At 35.4% G+C, this 15,635-nt stretch overlaps 1 protein-coding gene across 1 annotated transcript in view; it reads left to right on the forward strand.

Moving 5' to 3' along the window:
* Nucleotides 1-3,348: 3,348 nt before the first annotated feature.
* The window catches only part of cers3a (ceramide synthase 3a), a 48,345-nt gene continuing 36,058 nt past the window's right edge, over nt 3,349-15,635 (forward strand). The window contains exons 1-2 of the mRNA XM_056461007.1: nt 3,349-3,663; nt 12,765-12,943. Coding sequence (XP_056316982.1) covers nt 12,765-12,943 — 179 coding nt within the window. The 5' untranslated portion in view covers nt 3,349-3,663. The remainder of the gene's footprint in view (nt 3,664-12,764; nt 12,944-15,635) is intronic.

The following is a 15,635-nucleotide window of genomic DNA, read 5'->3' on the forward strand; positions in this document are numbered from 1 at the left end:
CATCAGTTTATATGCTAATGTCCAGAATCAACAATTGATCCTGTCGCCAACAGCTTTTCAGAGTGTAACGCATCAGTACAGAAGATCACACAGCTGTCACTAACATTAACGCCATCATTAGGCTTATTAGATGACTACTAGATAATGTTAATTAATACAATACATTTAAAATCACAGATAAAAAACAAACAAATCGGTTTTGCTACTCTATAAATAAACCTGATTAAATTGTGTCTCGGCTGGGTCAGTTGGCATTTCTCTGTGGAGTTTGCATGTTGGTGTGGGTTTCCTCCAGGTGCTCCGGTTTCCCCCACAGTCCAAAGACTTGTGCTATAGTTAGCAGTCCATTCTGGTTAAGTATATGGGTGTTTTCTAGCACTGGGTAGGGTATCCGCTGTGTAAAACATGTGCTGGATAAGTTGGCGGTTCATTCCGCTGTGGCGACCACAGATTAATAAGGGGACTAAGCTGAAGGAAAATGAATGAATGAATGATTTAAAACAGATTATACCCTAAGAAATGCTTTTTTAATGGAAGGTTTGTACTTTGTTGCCCATGTCATTTATATATTTGACATTTCTGCATCTTATGTGAAGCACCGTGGGCAATTCAACTTCCAGTTAAATGTGCTATATAAATAAGAAGTTGAAGTTTTGTACACTATTTCTGATTAGATAAATTCACTCTTGATTTTCAGAATTTATTTAAGACAGTTATTTAAGAAATAGGCAACAGTTAGTTAAAATTAGTAACCATAAATCATCATATTGATTCAGGGGCGTAGCGGACATTTCAACAGTTGGCGGGGGTTGGGGTGGGGGATGGGCAGCAGTATGAGATCCAAAAGTTTCGTTCATATAATTATTAATGACGTGTTCCTAAATGGTCTGTCTCTAAAAGTGAGGGGGACGTACCACCCCCCCACCCCCCAATCCTCTCCGGTTGCTACGGCCTTGTATTCATTCATTTTCCTTTGGCTTAGTCTCTATTTCAGAGTTCAACACAGCAGAACGAACCACCAACTATTCCTTCCCAGTACTGGGAAACATCCATACACTCTCACATTCACACACACTCATACACTACAGCCAATTTAGTTGATTCAATTCACATATAGCGCATGTGTTTGGACTTCGGAGCACCCAGAGGAAACCCACGCCAACACGGGGAGAACATGCGAACTCCACACAGAAATGAAAACTGGCGCAGCTGGGACTCGAACCAGTGACCTCCTTGCTGTGAGGCCACAGCGCTAACCACTGAGCCACCTTGTCGCCTTAATCATCATATATGACTGTAAATTGTGGCATACCACAAGGATCAGTTTTAGGTCCAATTTTGTTTATAATTTACATTCATGATATCTGTATCAGAGTTGTTTACAGTTATTTCGTTTGCAGATAATACAAATGTTTTGTTCTGTGGATAATTTAGCACAGCTTCTAAGTTTCTTGGTGTTGTATTAGATCATAAAATTAGTCGGAATCTGCAGATAAAAAGGTGAAAACAAGGACAACTATAAAAAGAAACACACCGATTCTGAAACGCCCCCTGTATACATTTCTGGAGATCTCGATTTATGTATAGCCAGAAGTGCATATGGCTTCATTTTGTTCTTAAAACAAACAGTTTGTCCAGTAGCTCGCCATGTACGTTGGCGGACTTAAAATGCAGAGAGGAGTTGACTGCAACGACAGGGTTCGAGTGAAGAACAGTTCCAGAGAGCAGGTAAAACAAAAACAGAATCCAAAAAATAAAATAAACAAGTAAATAACAGGGTGAGAATGTGGTAAAATCTGAAAATGTAAAAAAAAAAATCAGGGGGCTTTTCTTTTTCTGGATTGCTTTTGGACAGGTTAATCGGTGCTTTTTAAAACACTATCAGTTGGGTTCAAGGAAGGCGGTGGGTGGGGATATCGGTTGGCTGGTAAGTCAGTCAATTGACATCGGCCTCTGGTGGATTTACGCAAGATCAGGCGCAACTGGCACTCGCGAGAGAAATTTGAGATCTGAAAAAGCATACACAGCGGCCTCTGGTGGATTCGCGAAAACAAAAACTCCAAAAAAAAAATGTATCTCCTGGGACATGTTTGTCGCTCTCCGGAAATGTATATAGGGGTACGTTTTCAAAATGAGCCTGGGTTGTAAAAAAGTTTGTGCATGTCTGTATACACTCCACATATCTACATTTCGAACCGACTAAATTAATTTGATTGTTTATGGATAGGTGGTTATTTTGTTGATCATCATGAACGGTGTTTTATATGAGGAATTGTTTTAGGTGTGATATTCTGTTCAAAATAATCAAATCAAATCAGAATATTCTTCTTTTAAAAACTTCACAAAACCTGTCTGATCCCAAACATTTGACCCATATTTGAGTGTATATTTAATGCAGAGAGGAGTTGACTGCAACGACAGGGTTCGAGTGAAGAATAGTTCCAGAGAGCAGGTAAAACAAAAACAGAATCCAAAAAATAACATAAACAAGTAAATAACAGGGTGAGAATGTGGTAAAATCTGAAAATGTAAAAAAAGATCAGGCGCAACTGGCACTCACACAGCGGCCTCTAGTGGATTCGCGAAAACAAAAACTGCAAAGAAAATGTAGCTCCTGGGATGTATTTGGCGCTCTCCAGAAATGTATATAGGGGTACGTTTTCAGAATGAGCCTGGGTTGTAAAAAAGTTTGTGCATGTCTGTATACACTCCACATATCTACATTTCGAACCGACTAAATTAATTTGATTGTTTATGGATAGGTGGTTATTTTGTTGATCATCATGAACGGTGTTTTATATGAGGAATTGTTTTAGGTGTGATATTCTGTTCAAAATAATCAAATCAAATCAGAATATTCTTCTTTTAAAAACTTCACAAAACCGGTCTGATCCCAAACATTTGACCCGTATTTGAGTGTATATTTAATATATATAAAAATAATATCTTAAACGATTAATAAAAACTACAGTAATGCCTTAATCCTCTAATAACCTCAAAGTTAATGAATAACCACATCATTGGATACATAGTCTGAGATAACATCCCAGCGTATCAATGTTTAATTCCCAACATGCTTTTGTTTACTTTTTTTATACACCAATCCTAGACGTTTGGTCGTGCTGGTTGGCATTCCAAGTGAAATCTGTGTCCTGAAGTAAAACAAGCGGCTATAAATAACCAAAGGTGTTTCTTGAATTCCAGGTAACGAATGGGAGCGAGTACAGACATCGAGTCCTGCCCAAAAACACACCCCGTTGGACTGAGTCACCGTCTGAGTGTGCTTTGTCTTATCAGACCATTTGTCGCCATTGTGTTCACTATCGTGACCCTCGCCTTGCTCTCTATCAGTTGCACAATGCAAACTAGTGAGTCCTGAGGGCGCAGTTTTTCTGTATGTGTGTGTGTGAGAGAATGAACCCGCCGAATGCCTGTTAACCTGTGAACGGTAAGAAGGAGGAAAGCAGGGAGGGGAAAATAACTGCTCAATCGCTAGTCAAGCAGGCAGGGTGTGACTGGACTATTTGAAACAAGAGCGTTCCAATGGGCCGCCAGTGCAACAGTGCTGTCATGTTACACGCGTCTCAACGGAGAGAAATTAGACAGTAACAAGAGGTAAACTGGAGCTTTCTTGACCTTGGCTTTCATGCAGTGTGAATAGAGGTAAGTGGAGAGGAGATTTAGAGACAAAGAATACATTTGAAGCATGTTTTATTTATTTATTTTTTGGATGGAGTTTGTAATGAACAGTAAAGAAGCTTATTCAGCAGTTCTTTGGTCACACTTTACAATAAGGTTTAATTATTAGTTCCTGTATTTACTAACATTAACTACAAACAATACTAATTTTGAGGGAGGTTTTAAAGTGCTTAGTACCTAAAGGGTCAATATTGGTATCTTAAAAGTGCATTTTAGTACCTAAAAGGTCAATATTTGTATCTTAAATGTGCACATTAGTATGTAGAGGGTCAATATTGGTACCTTAAAGGTGCATGTTAGTATGTTAAGGGTGGATATTGTACCTTAAATGGCATATTAGTACCTAAAATGTCAATTTTGGTACTTTAAAAGTGCATATTAGTACCTACTGTAAAGCCTCGATATTGGTATACCATAAAAGTGCATAATTGTATCTAAAGGGTCGATATTGATATCTTAAATGTACATATTAGTATTTAATGGGTAAATATTGGTTCCCTGAAGGTGCATATTGGTACGTAGATATTCAATTTTGACACCTTTAAAGGACATATTAGTACCTAAAGGGTTAATATTATCTTAAAAGTGCATATTAGTCACTAAAAGGTCAATATTTGCATCTTAAATGTGCACATTATTTAAAGGGTCAATATTGGTACCTTGAAGGTGCATGTTAGTATGTAAAGGGTGGATATTGTACTTTAAAGGTGCTTATTTTAACCTAAAGGTGCATATTCATATGTAAAGGGTTGATATTGGTACTTTAAAAGGGCATATAAATACAGTAAAGAGTCAATTTTGGTATTTTAAAAGTGCATATTAGTACTTACTGTAAACCCTCGATATTGGTATACCATAAAAGTGCATATTAGTAAATAAAAGGGCCAATATTGGTCTCTTAAAAGTGCATATTAGTACTTAAAGGGTCAATATTAGTGCCTTAAAAGTGCATATTAGTAAATAAAAGGGCCAATATTGGTCTCTTAAAAGTGCATATTAGTACCTAAAGGGTCAATATTAGTGCCTTAAAACTGCATATTAGTAAATAAAAGGGCCAATATTGGTCTCTTAAAAGTGCATATTAGTACCTAAAGGGTCAATATTAGTGCCTTAAAACTGCATATTAGTAAATAAAAGGGTCAATATTGGTATCGTAAAAGTCCATACTAGTACCTAAAGTGTTGATATTGGTACTCTAAAAGTGCCTATTAATACACAAAAGGTCAAAATTTGTATCTTAAATGTGCACATTAGTATGTAAAAGGTCAATATTGGTACCTTGAAGGTGCATGTTAGTATGTTAAGGGTGGATATTGTACCTTAAAAGGGCATATTAGTAGCTAAAGCGTCAATTTTGGTATTTTAAAAGTGCACATTAGTACCTACTGTAAAGCCTCGATATTGGTATACCATAAAAGTGCATCATTTTATCTAAAGGGTCAATATTGTTACCTTAAAAGTTCCTATTAATACCTAAAGGGTCAATATTGATATCTTAAATGTGCATATTAGTATTTGATGGGTAAACATTAGTACCCTGAAGGTGTATATTGGTACGTAGATATTTAATTTCGATACTTTGAAAGGGCATATTAGTACCTAAAGGGTTAATATTATCTTAAAACTGCATATTAAGGTGCATTATAAAGGTGCATTACCGTAAACCCTCAATATTGGCATACCATAAAAGTGCATATTAGTACTTAAAGGGTTATATTAGTGCATATTAGTACTTAAAGGGTTAATATCAGTGCCTTAAAACTGCATATTGATAAATAAAAAGGGTCGATATTGTTACCCTAAAAGTGCATATTAGTACATAAAATGTCAATATTGGTGCCTTAAAAGTGTATATTACTTCCTAAAGGGTCAATTTTGGCATCTTAAAAGTGCATATTTGTACCCACTGTAAAGCCTTGATATTGGTATACCATAAAAGTGCATAATTGTACCTAAAGGGTTGATACTAGTATCTTAAAAGTGCATATTAGTACTTAAAGGTCAATATTGGTGCATTAAGGTGCAAATTAGTACCTAAAGGATCAATATTGGTATTTTAAAAGTGCATATTAGTACCTACTGTAAAAAGCCTCGATATTGGTATACCATAAAAAGGCATATTAGTACCTAAAGGGTCAATATTGGTACCCTAAAAGTGCATATTAGTACCTGAAATGTCGATATTGGTGCCTTAAAACTTAATATTACTTTAGGGTAAATTTTGCTATCTTAAAAGTGCATATTAGTACCTACTGTAAAGCCTTGATATTGGTATACCATAAAAGTCCATATTAGTTCAATTCAATTCAATTCACCTTTATTTGTATAGCGCTTATACAATGTAGATTGTGTCAAAGCAGCTTCACATAAAAGGTCACAGTAAATAGGAACAGTGTAATTAGTACCTAAAAAGTCAATATTGGTACACTAAATGTGCATATTAGTACTTAAAATGTTGATATTGGTGGCTTAAAGTGCATATTACTTGCTAAAGGGTCAATAATTGTATCTTAAAAGTGCATATTACTACCTAAAAGCTCAATATTGGTATCTTAAAAGTGCATATTAGTATCTAAAGCGTCAATATTGGTACCTAAAATGTGTAAAGGGTATTGGGTATTACTTTAGGGTAAATTTTGCTATCTTAAAAGTGCATATTAGTACCCACTGTAAAGCATCGATATTGGTGTACCACAAAAGTGCAAAATTGCACCTAAAGGGTCAATATTGGTACCCTAAAGATGCTTATTTGTACCTAAAATGTCAAAATTGTTGCCTGAAAAGTGCGTATTACTACCTAAAAGGTAAATATTGGTATCTTAAAAGTGCACATTAGTACCTACTGTAAAGTCTTAATATTGATATACCATAAAAGTGCATATTAGTACCTAAAAGGTCAATATTGGTACATTAAAAGTTCTCATTAGTACATAAAGGGTCAATTTGATACCTTAAAAGTGCATATTAGAACCTAAAGCATTGATATTGGTATATTAAAAGTGCATATTAGTATCTAAAGGGTCGATATTGTTACCTTAAAAGTTCTTATTAGTACCTAAAGCGTCAATATCGATATCTTAAATGTGCATATTAATATTTAATGGGTCAATATTGGTACCTTGAAGGTGCGTATTAGTACAAAATATTCAATATTGATACATTGAAAGGGAGGTATTAGTACCTAAAGGTTCGATATTGATACCTTTAAAAGTGCATTCATTTCTAAAGGGTCCATAAGGTGCATATCAGTACCTAAAGGGTCAATATTAGTACTTTAAAGGTGCATATATAGGTAAATAGTCCAAATTGTTACTTTAAAAGGTCATATTAGTGCCTAAAGTGTCGATATTGGTACTTTAAAAGTGCATATTAGTATGAAAAGGGTCATTATTGTTACCTTAATGGTGCGTATTAGTATGTAAATATTCGATATTGATATCTTAAAAGGTCACATTAGTACCTAAAGGGTCGATATTGATACCTTTAGGGTGCATATTAGTTTCTAAAGGGTCGACAAGGAGTATATCAGTAACTAAAGGCTCAAAAGTGTACCTTAAAGATGCATATTAGCACCTAAAAGTAACAAAAATGAACCTTTTTATAAAGGTAACCCCAGTCCTGGCTTTATTTCTGAGATTGTATTGAATTAATGCTAATAATGAGGCATTACTGTTAAGTTATCATTAGCTCTCCTTGCTGCTACTGAAATCACTTATTTGGTGCTTATTAAATATTTAATTAAAAAATTCTTGAGCAGCTTTAATCAAGATGCTTTCACGTGTGGCCACCGAAAAAAGCAAAGCGCCAATGCAAGATTAAAGGCTGATTGAAGCCAGAAAATGATGTAAATCACTTGAACTTTAGCTGTTGTAAAACATCATTATAGTTCTGAGTGTTGAAATGTGTTCTTGTTGAAATGTATATCACAAACGACGACCCCTGACCTGATGCCTGCTTAAAAGTCTGAAACATTTTTAATGTGCTGAAGTTCTTGAGTTTGTCCTAGTTTCTTGTTCTCAGAAAAGGTTTACGGTGTTTTGTGATAACAGAGAGTGATTTATAGCTGAAGGGACGGAGGATAATAATTTTGTGTGATCTTAACATGTGCTTTATTTACACACCGTCTTAGTCAAACAGACCGTGAGCTCTTTGTTATGTTCAGTTGACATGCTGTTCTGCTCCTGCTTTGTGGTTGTACTGTCATGGAGAAAGAGCTGATAAATAAAAAGAGGCTAAATTAAATAAAGGAAATAAGATTATATAATGCTTAAAGAGATGAGCAGGTACACGATAGGATTATCATACTCCAAAGGTCAAATATCAGCTAAAAGGTAAGATGTGTATGTGTGTGTGTGTGTGTGTGTGTGTGTGTGTGTGTGTGTGTGTGTGTGTGTGTGTGTGTGTGTGTTTGAAAGAAGACTCTCCTGTTCATCAAGGCTGCATTTATTTGCTGTAAACTAGGGTAAAAGCTGAAATATCGTGAAATATTACAATTACAAATGTAAAATGTTATAATGTATTTGAATGTGACGGAAAGCTGAGTTTTCAGGATCATTACTCTAGTGTTCAAGTGTTACATGATCCTTCATAATTCTGTATAATGTGATGATTTGATGCTCAAAAAAAAATAAATTTTTTAGCGAAAAACTGTCAGAATTCATTTTAGAACAACAATTTTAGAACTATTTTGTAACTTTATAAATGTCTTTACCATTTTCATTGATTTAGTGCATCTTTGCTGAATAAGAAATGTTTTCTATTATAATTTTCCAGACTATTAGCATTATTTAGCGATAGATAGATATACAGACAAGTAGACAGATAGTTAACAGTCAGACAGACAGACAGACAGATAGATGCATGCTGCTAGCATGATTTTCCACACTTCCTAAAGATAGTAGCATGATATAGCATATGGTTAGCATGTTACTTGCATTAATTTCCACTCTTACATGATTAAAAGCAAGATAGATAGATAGATAGATAGATAGATAGATAGATAGATAGATAGATAGATAGATAGATAGATAGATAGATAGATAGATAGATGGATAGATGGATAGATGGATGGATGGATGGATGGATGGATGGACAGATGGAATGATAGATAGATAGATAGATAGATAGATAGATAGATAGATAGATAGATAGATAGATAGATAGATAGATAGATAGATAGATAGATAGATAGATAGATAGATAGATAGATAGATAGATAGATAGATGGATGGATGGATGTATGGACGGATGGACAGATGGAATGATAGATAGATAGATAGATAGATAGATAGATAGATAGATAGATAGATAGATAGATAGATAGATAGATAGATAGATAGATAGATAGATAGATAGATAGATGGATAGATGGATGGATGGATGGATGGATGGATGGACAGATGGAATGATAGATAGATAGATAGATAGATAGATAGATAGATAGATAGATAGATAGATAGATAGATAGATAGATAGATAGATAGATAGATAGATAGATAGATAGATAGATAGATAGATAGATAGATAGATGGATGGATGGATGGATGTATGGACGGATGGACAGATGGAATGATAGATAGATAGATAGATAGATAGATAGATAGATAGATAGATAGATAGATAGATAGATAGATAGATAGATAGATAGATAGATAGATAGATAGATAGATAGATAGATAGATAGATAGATAGATAGATAGATGTGGCATAATGTTAGCACGCTGCCAGCATGGTTTTCAAAACTTCCTGTATATAGATAGATAGATAGATAGATAGATAGATAGATAGATAGATAGATAGATAGATAGATGGATGGATGGATGGATGGATGGATGGATGGATGGATGGATGGATGGATGGATGGATGGATGGATGGATGGACGGATGGAATGATAGATAGATAGATAGATAGATAGATAGATAGATAGATAGATAGATAGATAGATAGATAGATAGATAGATAGATAGATAGATAGATAGATAGATAGATAGATAGATAGATGTAGCATAAAGTTAGCATGCTGCTAGCATGATTTTCCACACTTCCTAAAGATGGTAGCATGATTTAGCATATGGTTAGCATGTTACTTGCATTAATTTCCACTCTTACATGATTTAAAAGCATGATAGATAGATGGGGAAACATCTATAGTTGTTTGGGGAACATTTGAGATGACTGAGAGAGAGAAGTTGTGTGTGTGTGTATATATATATATATATTAGTTTTCTGTAGTAAAGGCTATGGTAATTTCTATAATTTCATGATAGTTATTAATGATACTACAATCTGTAAGTTAGTGTAAATATTTCCGTTTACTATAAATTACTATATAGTATATTAAATGTGTAACACCTGGTTTTATAGATTTTTTTAGTTTTTGCTGTTATATACTATAATTCGTTTCTGTTTGGTACAATATATATTATTTACAGTGAATAACTGAACTGAACAATTCTGCCTCACATGATTCATTGACAGTTTTAGTGTTCACTAAGAGATGATTGACTTGGATTTAAGTTGCTTCGATTTAAAAATGAAAATTGCAAAAATAGCTTAAATCTAGCTAAGCTACTTTTGCCATGTAGCATTTAGCTTAGCTTGTTACATTTCCCAGGGTGTAGCTTTCAATGTAGTTAAGCTACATTTTAAGGAGTGTAGCTAATAGCTTAGCTCACTACATTTTTCAAGTAGCTTGCCCAACATATTGCCTAACATGCAAATTGTTAGCATGTTTCTATCATGATTTTGCACACTCCTCGCATGATTTAGCAATATGATAGACTGACTGATGGATGGATGCCAGCATAATTTTCCACACCGCTAGCATGATTGTAGAAGCATGATATATAGATGGCAGCTTAATGTCTCCAAACCTGCTGTCAGGATTAATCACTAACCCAGTCTAAGGAGTGTGAACTAAAGTAACCCAAGACTGCATTATTATTCAGTCTCTGTGACCGACTTTCACTTGTGATTTATACTTTCGCAGCTAATAATTATTAAACTTGGGTGTGAGGTGTTGTTGTAAATGAATGAATGGCTGTGAACTTTAAATCCACACAATACGAGCTCTACTCGTCCTCCCGGATCAGCTGTGGTTGGTTGTTTTGCCGCAGGTCAGCAGGGCCCCTATAAACACTGTTTACAGTAGAAGCACAGCTGTTTACCGTCAACACATTTGGAGAATCTTTTATTAAGGCTCAAAAACTGCATTTAACCCCACTCCCACCCCACTCTCTGTATTTTTAATGGAGATTTGATTTTTTCCAACACATAATAGATTTAATAACTAATGTCTAATGACTGATTTCTTTTCTCCTTGCCATGATGACAGTACATAATAATTGACTAGATATATTTCAAGATACTGTCACGATCATCAGCGATCATAACTCCCAGATCGCTAGATCTTACACACAAACACACATGGACTACAATTCCTCCATTAATGGACTACATATTCAGTCATGCCACACACGTACTCACACCTGCTCCAAGTCTCTACTGATTAGACTCGCACCACCTGAGCATTGTCAAAGACTGATTACAGACTCTACTTAAACAGCACACACTTTCACTTCTATTGCCGAGTCTTGTTTGCCTGGTTTCCCTTTCTCCTTGTCTGCCGCCTGTCTACAGACCTCCCGTCTGATACATTTGACTACGATTCTGGACTGCCTTTATACATCATATATATATATATATATAAAACTTCGATTAAACTGAATATTGTATTTTAAATATATACATTTCACAAAAGAATACTGTGTATAGATATATATATATAGTTAAATATATATATATTTATAGTTCATATTTTATATGAGCAATATCACATGAGTACCAGTGCGATATGGCTGTATATCAACACTAGTGGTCGGCACGAGGCCGCAGGCAGAGTACCTTAGTGTCCCACCAGTGCTGATATACAGTCATGTCGCACTGCTACTCGTGTGATATTGCCTTTATACAACAGTTCGAAAAAACTTCTGTTTTAATATTCTAAGCAAGGGTATATTATGCGGTCCTGGCGCCATCTTGTGGATCGACAATGTCAACCATCTTTAGCTCATGGCCGCCGATGCGCTGTCTCTCAGAAATTATAAATATTTCGAAATACGCTCTATCGTTATAAATAAACTGTATAGTTGCAATCTGAACAACTACATTCTCAGCTAAAAAAGCCTCAAAAGTACATTGTGTTGTCCAACAGCTGCAATAATTGTCAAACTGTAAAGTGTCCTCTTGTTGCTGTATGTGGGCGGAGTAATACAAAGGAGAAGGGTGAAGAGGCTGGACGAGTGCTGTTATTGCAGAATATCTCACGGCTTTCAGCCAATCAGATTCAAGAACCAGACAGAACTGTTGTATATTTACATATATATATATATATATATATATATATATATATATATATATATATATATATATACACATAAACGTGTGATTATTTTTTATTTAAACAAGTGGACGTGACATGTTAGTTCATGTTAGTAGAGGCAAAATATTAGTAATACCAATACTATTAAATGTATCTACTAGTTTGTATTTATTAAACATTAATATATATTTTTTGTATCTGCTAATGATGTCCAGTTGAAGTCAAAATGATTCTCTCCTGTGACTTTCTTTTTCAAATATTTCCCAAATGATGTTTAACATGTTCAACATATAAGTTGTTGTCTCTTCTGGCTGCCGTCATCAGTCTCACACAACTTGATAACACCATCGTGGAGTTTTTCTTTTATTTTTTCAGCAAATAGGATTGTAAAATAATTATTTGTTGGACTCTCCCATTCACTGCGCGCTAAGTTTACACATCTGTGACGACTTCCGCTACAGAGAAAACTGCAAATGTGAAAAAGCTCCATTATTTGAAAAGTTGTTTAGTTGCTCTAGTCATAAAATGAAACACTTGTAGTCATGCGTGTGTATTATGGTTTTCACTTACTTTTCTAAGAGTATGTTAAGCTGCTTTGACACATTATAACATACATTTTAAAAAGCGTTATAAAAATAAAGATGAATTTAATTTAATTGAATGTCTGTGGGTGTTTGTCTCTAGATGTTGGTGATCGGGACGCTGGGCGAGTGGTTTTGGTGGGATCGTCTCTGGCTGCCGGGGAACCTAACGTGGGCTGATCTGAAAGATGAAGACGGTCTCGTCTATGCCAGACCTTCACACCTTTACATCACACTGCCATACGCTCTCATCTTCCTGATGGTCAGATACCTGTTTGAGCGGTAAGATGCTTCTTTTGTTATTCTTGTGTTGCAGGAAACTTGTTGGAAAAACATCACTATTTCGTTTTTTAGCTTCAATAGGTTACAACGTTTGTGTCCTGAAAAGGATTTTTACTATAAATCACGTGTGGGATGTACAACAACCAAACTCACATCAAACTGTCTGCACTGTAAAAAAATATTCGTGATTTACAACATAGGCTCATTCTGAAAACGTACCCCTACATACATTTCTGGAGAGCGTGAATTATGTAGCCAGAGGAATGTATGGCTGCATTTCGTATTTAAAATGAACGCTACGGGGCGGTTTGACATCGTTCCTTTTCGCGCTTACTAGCTGACCGATTAGCTCCGTATAGGCGGCTTTCCTGCTATTACCAGTTTGTCCAGTGGTTCGACAGAGTTTGAGTCCAGAGAAGACCTGTTCCAGAAAGCAGGTAAGACAAAAACAAGTCAAAATTATAAAATGAACAAGTAAATAACAGGGTGAGATTCTGGTAAAATCTAAAAACGTAGTAAAAATCAGGCTGCCACTAGGGCTTTTCTTTTTCTTGATTGCTTTTGAAAACACTGTCAGTTGGGTATAGAGAAGTGGGTCGGCGCAGGTCAATCCGTGCTTTTGAAAACACTATCGGTTGGGTTTAGGGAAGGGGAGGGTGAGGGTATTGGTCAGTTGGTCAGTCAAGTTAGTCAGTCGACAGCGGCCTCTGGTGGATTTATGTGAGAAGAGCAGGTGCGTATGGCACTCACAAGAGAAATTTGAGTTCTCAAAAAGCAGATACAGCAACCTCTGTTTGATTCGCAAAAACTGCAAGAAAACATAGCTCCTGGGACATATTTGGCACTCTCCAGAAATGTATATAGGGCTGCGTAATCGGAATGAGCCTGAGTTGGTAAATTAGCAGAATTTTGTGATTCCTGTTTTTATTTTTCCCCATTTATTTATGCTTTTTGAATCACATTATGAGACCTTGATTTTTCTTTCTGACAACTTTTAACCTTAAAAAGTTTTATTATATTATTTCAAGCTACTAAAATGTCAATAAAAGTCACTGTTGAACTGTAGAGTTGAATTTTTTAACATCGAAAGTGGACAGAGCAGAGATCAACATCCCATAATGCAGTTCACAACCGTAAAATAAACAAAAACCCAAAATACGGAAACTGTTACTTAACAGATATTTTCACAGTGTGGCTAATCTGATGTGTTATGCCCTTTTCTTACTAATTTATGCTACCGATACACCAATTCTTGTTTTTTGTTGTTGTAAGAAATAGATTAGGAACATGCTGATTTAATGCTAGCAACATATTAAATCATTTTAAACGCGTGTTAGGAACATTAAACTACTTTTTTTTGTAGCTTAAACAGCTTAACCGCTTTTGTGTCCTTGATTTTCTTTAACTGAAAATGATTTTCAAAATAATTCATGTGTGGGATGTACAACAACCAAACTCGCATCAAACCGTCTGGCTAATCTGAAGTGTTATGCTATCTCTTTTTTTACTATTTTATGCTAGCGATATACTAATTCTTGCATAATTCATCATAAAACACTTTAATTTTATTGTATTTTTTGAAAGTAATAGATTAACAACATGCTGATTTAATGCTAGCTACATTTTAAATCACTTTAACATTTCTTAGTAACGTTAATTTAAGTCCGCTACATTCTTATTCATGCTAAAATACCTTAACAACATGCTAAAAGGGTATATGCACACAGACTTTTAATTTTCAGTCTGTCAGCCTATTCATGCTAGAAACTTGGTAATTCCTGATAATAAAATGAAAGCCACATTCATAGTTATGTTTGAGCAATGCTAATTCTTGCTATCAGCATGCTAATTCACGATAATAAAATGATAGCAACATTCCGTCATGTTTGCAATAATGCTAATTCATGCTAGCATGTAAAAGTGATGAAAAAACCTGCTAAAAACAATTAATGCTAGTTACATGCCTGCAACATACAAATTCATGTTAGCTGCCATCAAACTCGAGTAAGGCTCCGATGTTCTGCTTGACCGCATAACAGAAGTGCGCTTTTATACGTGTCCACAGATTTTTTTGTTGTTGCCATGCATAGATTACACCCCTATTTGTGATGCTGCTGTGAATTAGGCCGTTCACAACTCATGTCATTTGCGTGCACAATTTCGTTATTTCCAATGGAGGCGCTCCGGTTTTCCAGGCCCACCCAGTTGAAAACATCTTTTCAGAATGCGGCAAGTGCACCACGAGTCACATAACAAGAACTGACCGAGCAGCTTCATACTTTGTATGGAATATACACATTTGGGTAGACTAATTACCTCAGACAAACACAGAACACCCAAACACTGCAGTGCTTTTGAATTTTCTCCATAAATAAATCTCCGTATAGGAACCGCAGCAATGTTTTGTTAGTTTGTCATCCTCTAAGAAAACGGTTGATGGTGAACAAATGACAGTGGAGCATGATTGCAAATCACATTGAAATGCAGAAGGAAGCGCTCTGGCTTTCCACTCGCTTTTAGACACGATATGTAACTGACAGATCTTAAAGGTTACATGGTTGTGGAATGCATCAGCCTTCCTGTATGCCAAGTAATCTCCCACACCACAGATGTTGACTTTCTGTGGGCACCAAGTTGTCCTGTGCTGAACTCATCATTCCTGTTTATGCATGCATTTTAGGCTATTTGTGAT

Source organism: Danio aesculapii, chromosome 7, assembly GCF_903798145.1.
Source record: "Danio aesculapii chromosome 7, fDanAes4.1, whole genome shotgun sequence".
NCBI classification, from domain to species: Eukaryota; Metazoa; Chordata; class Actinopteri; order Cypriniformes; family Danionidae; genus Danio; species Danio aesculapii.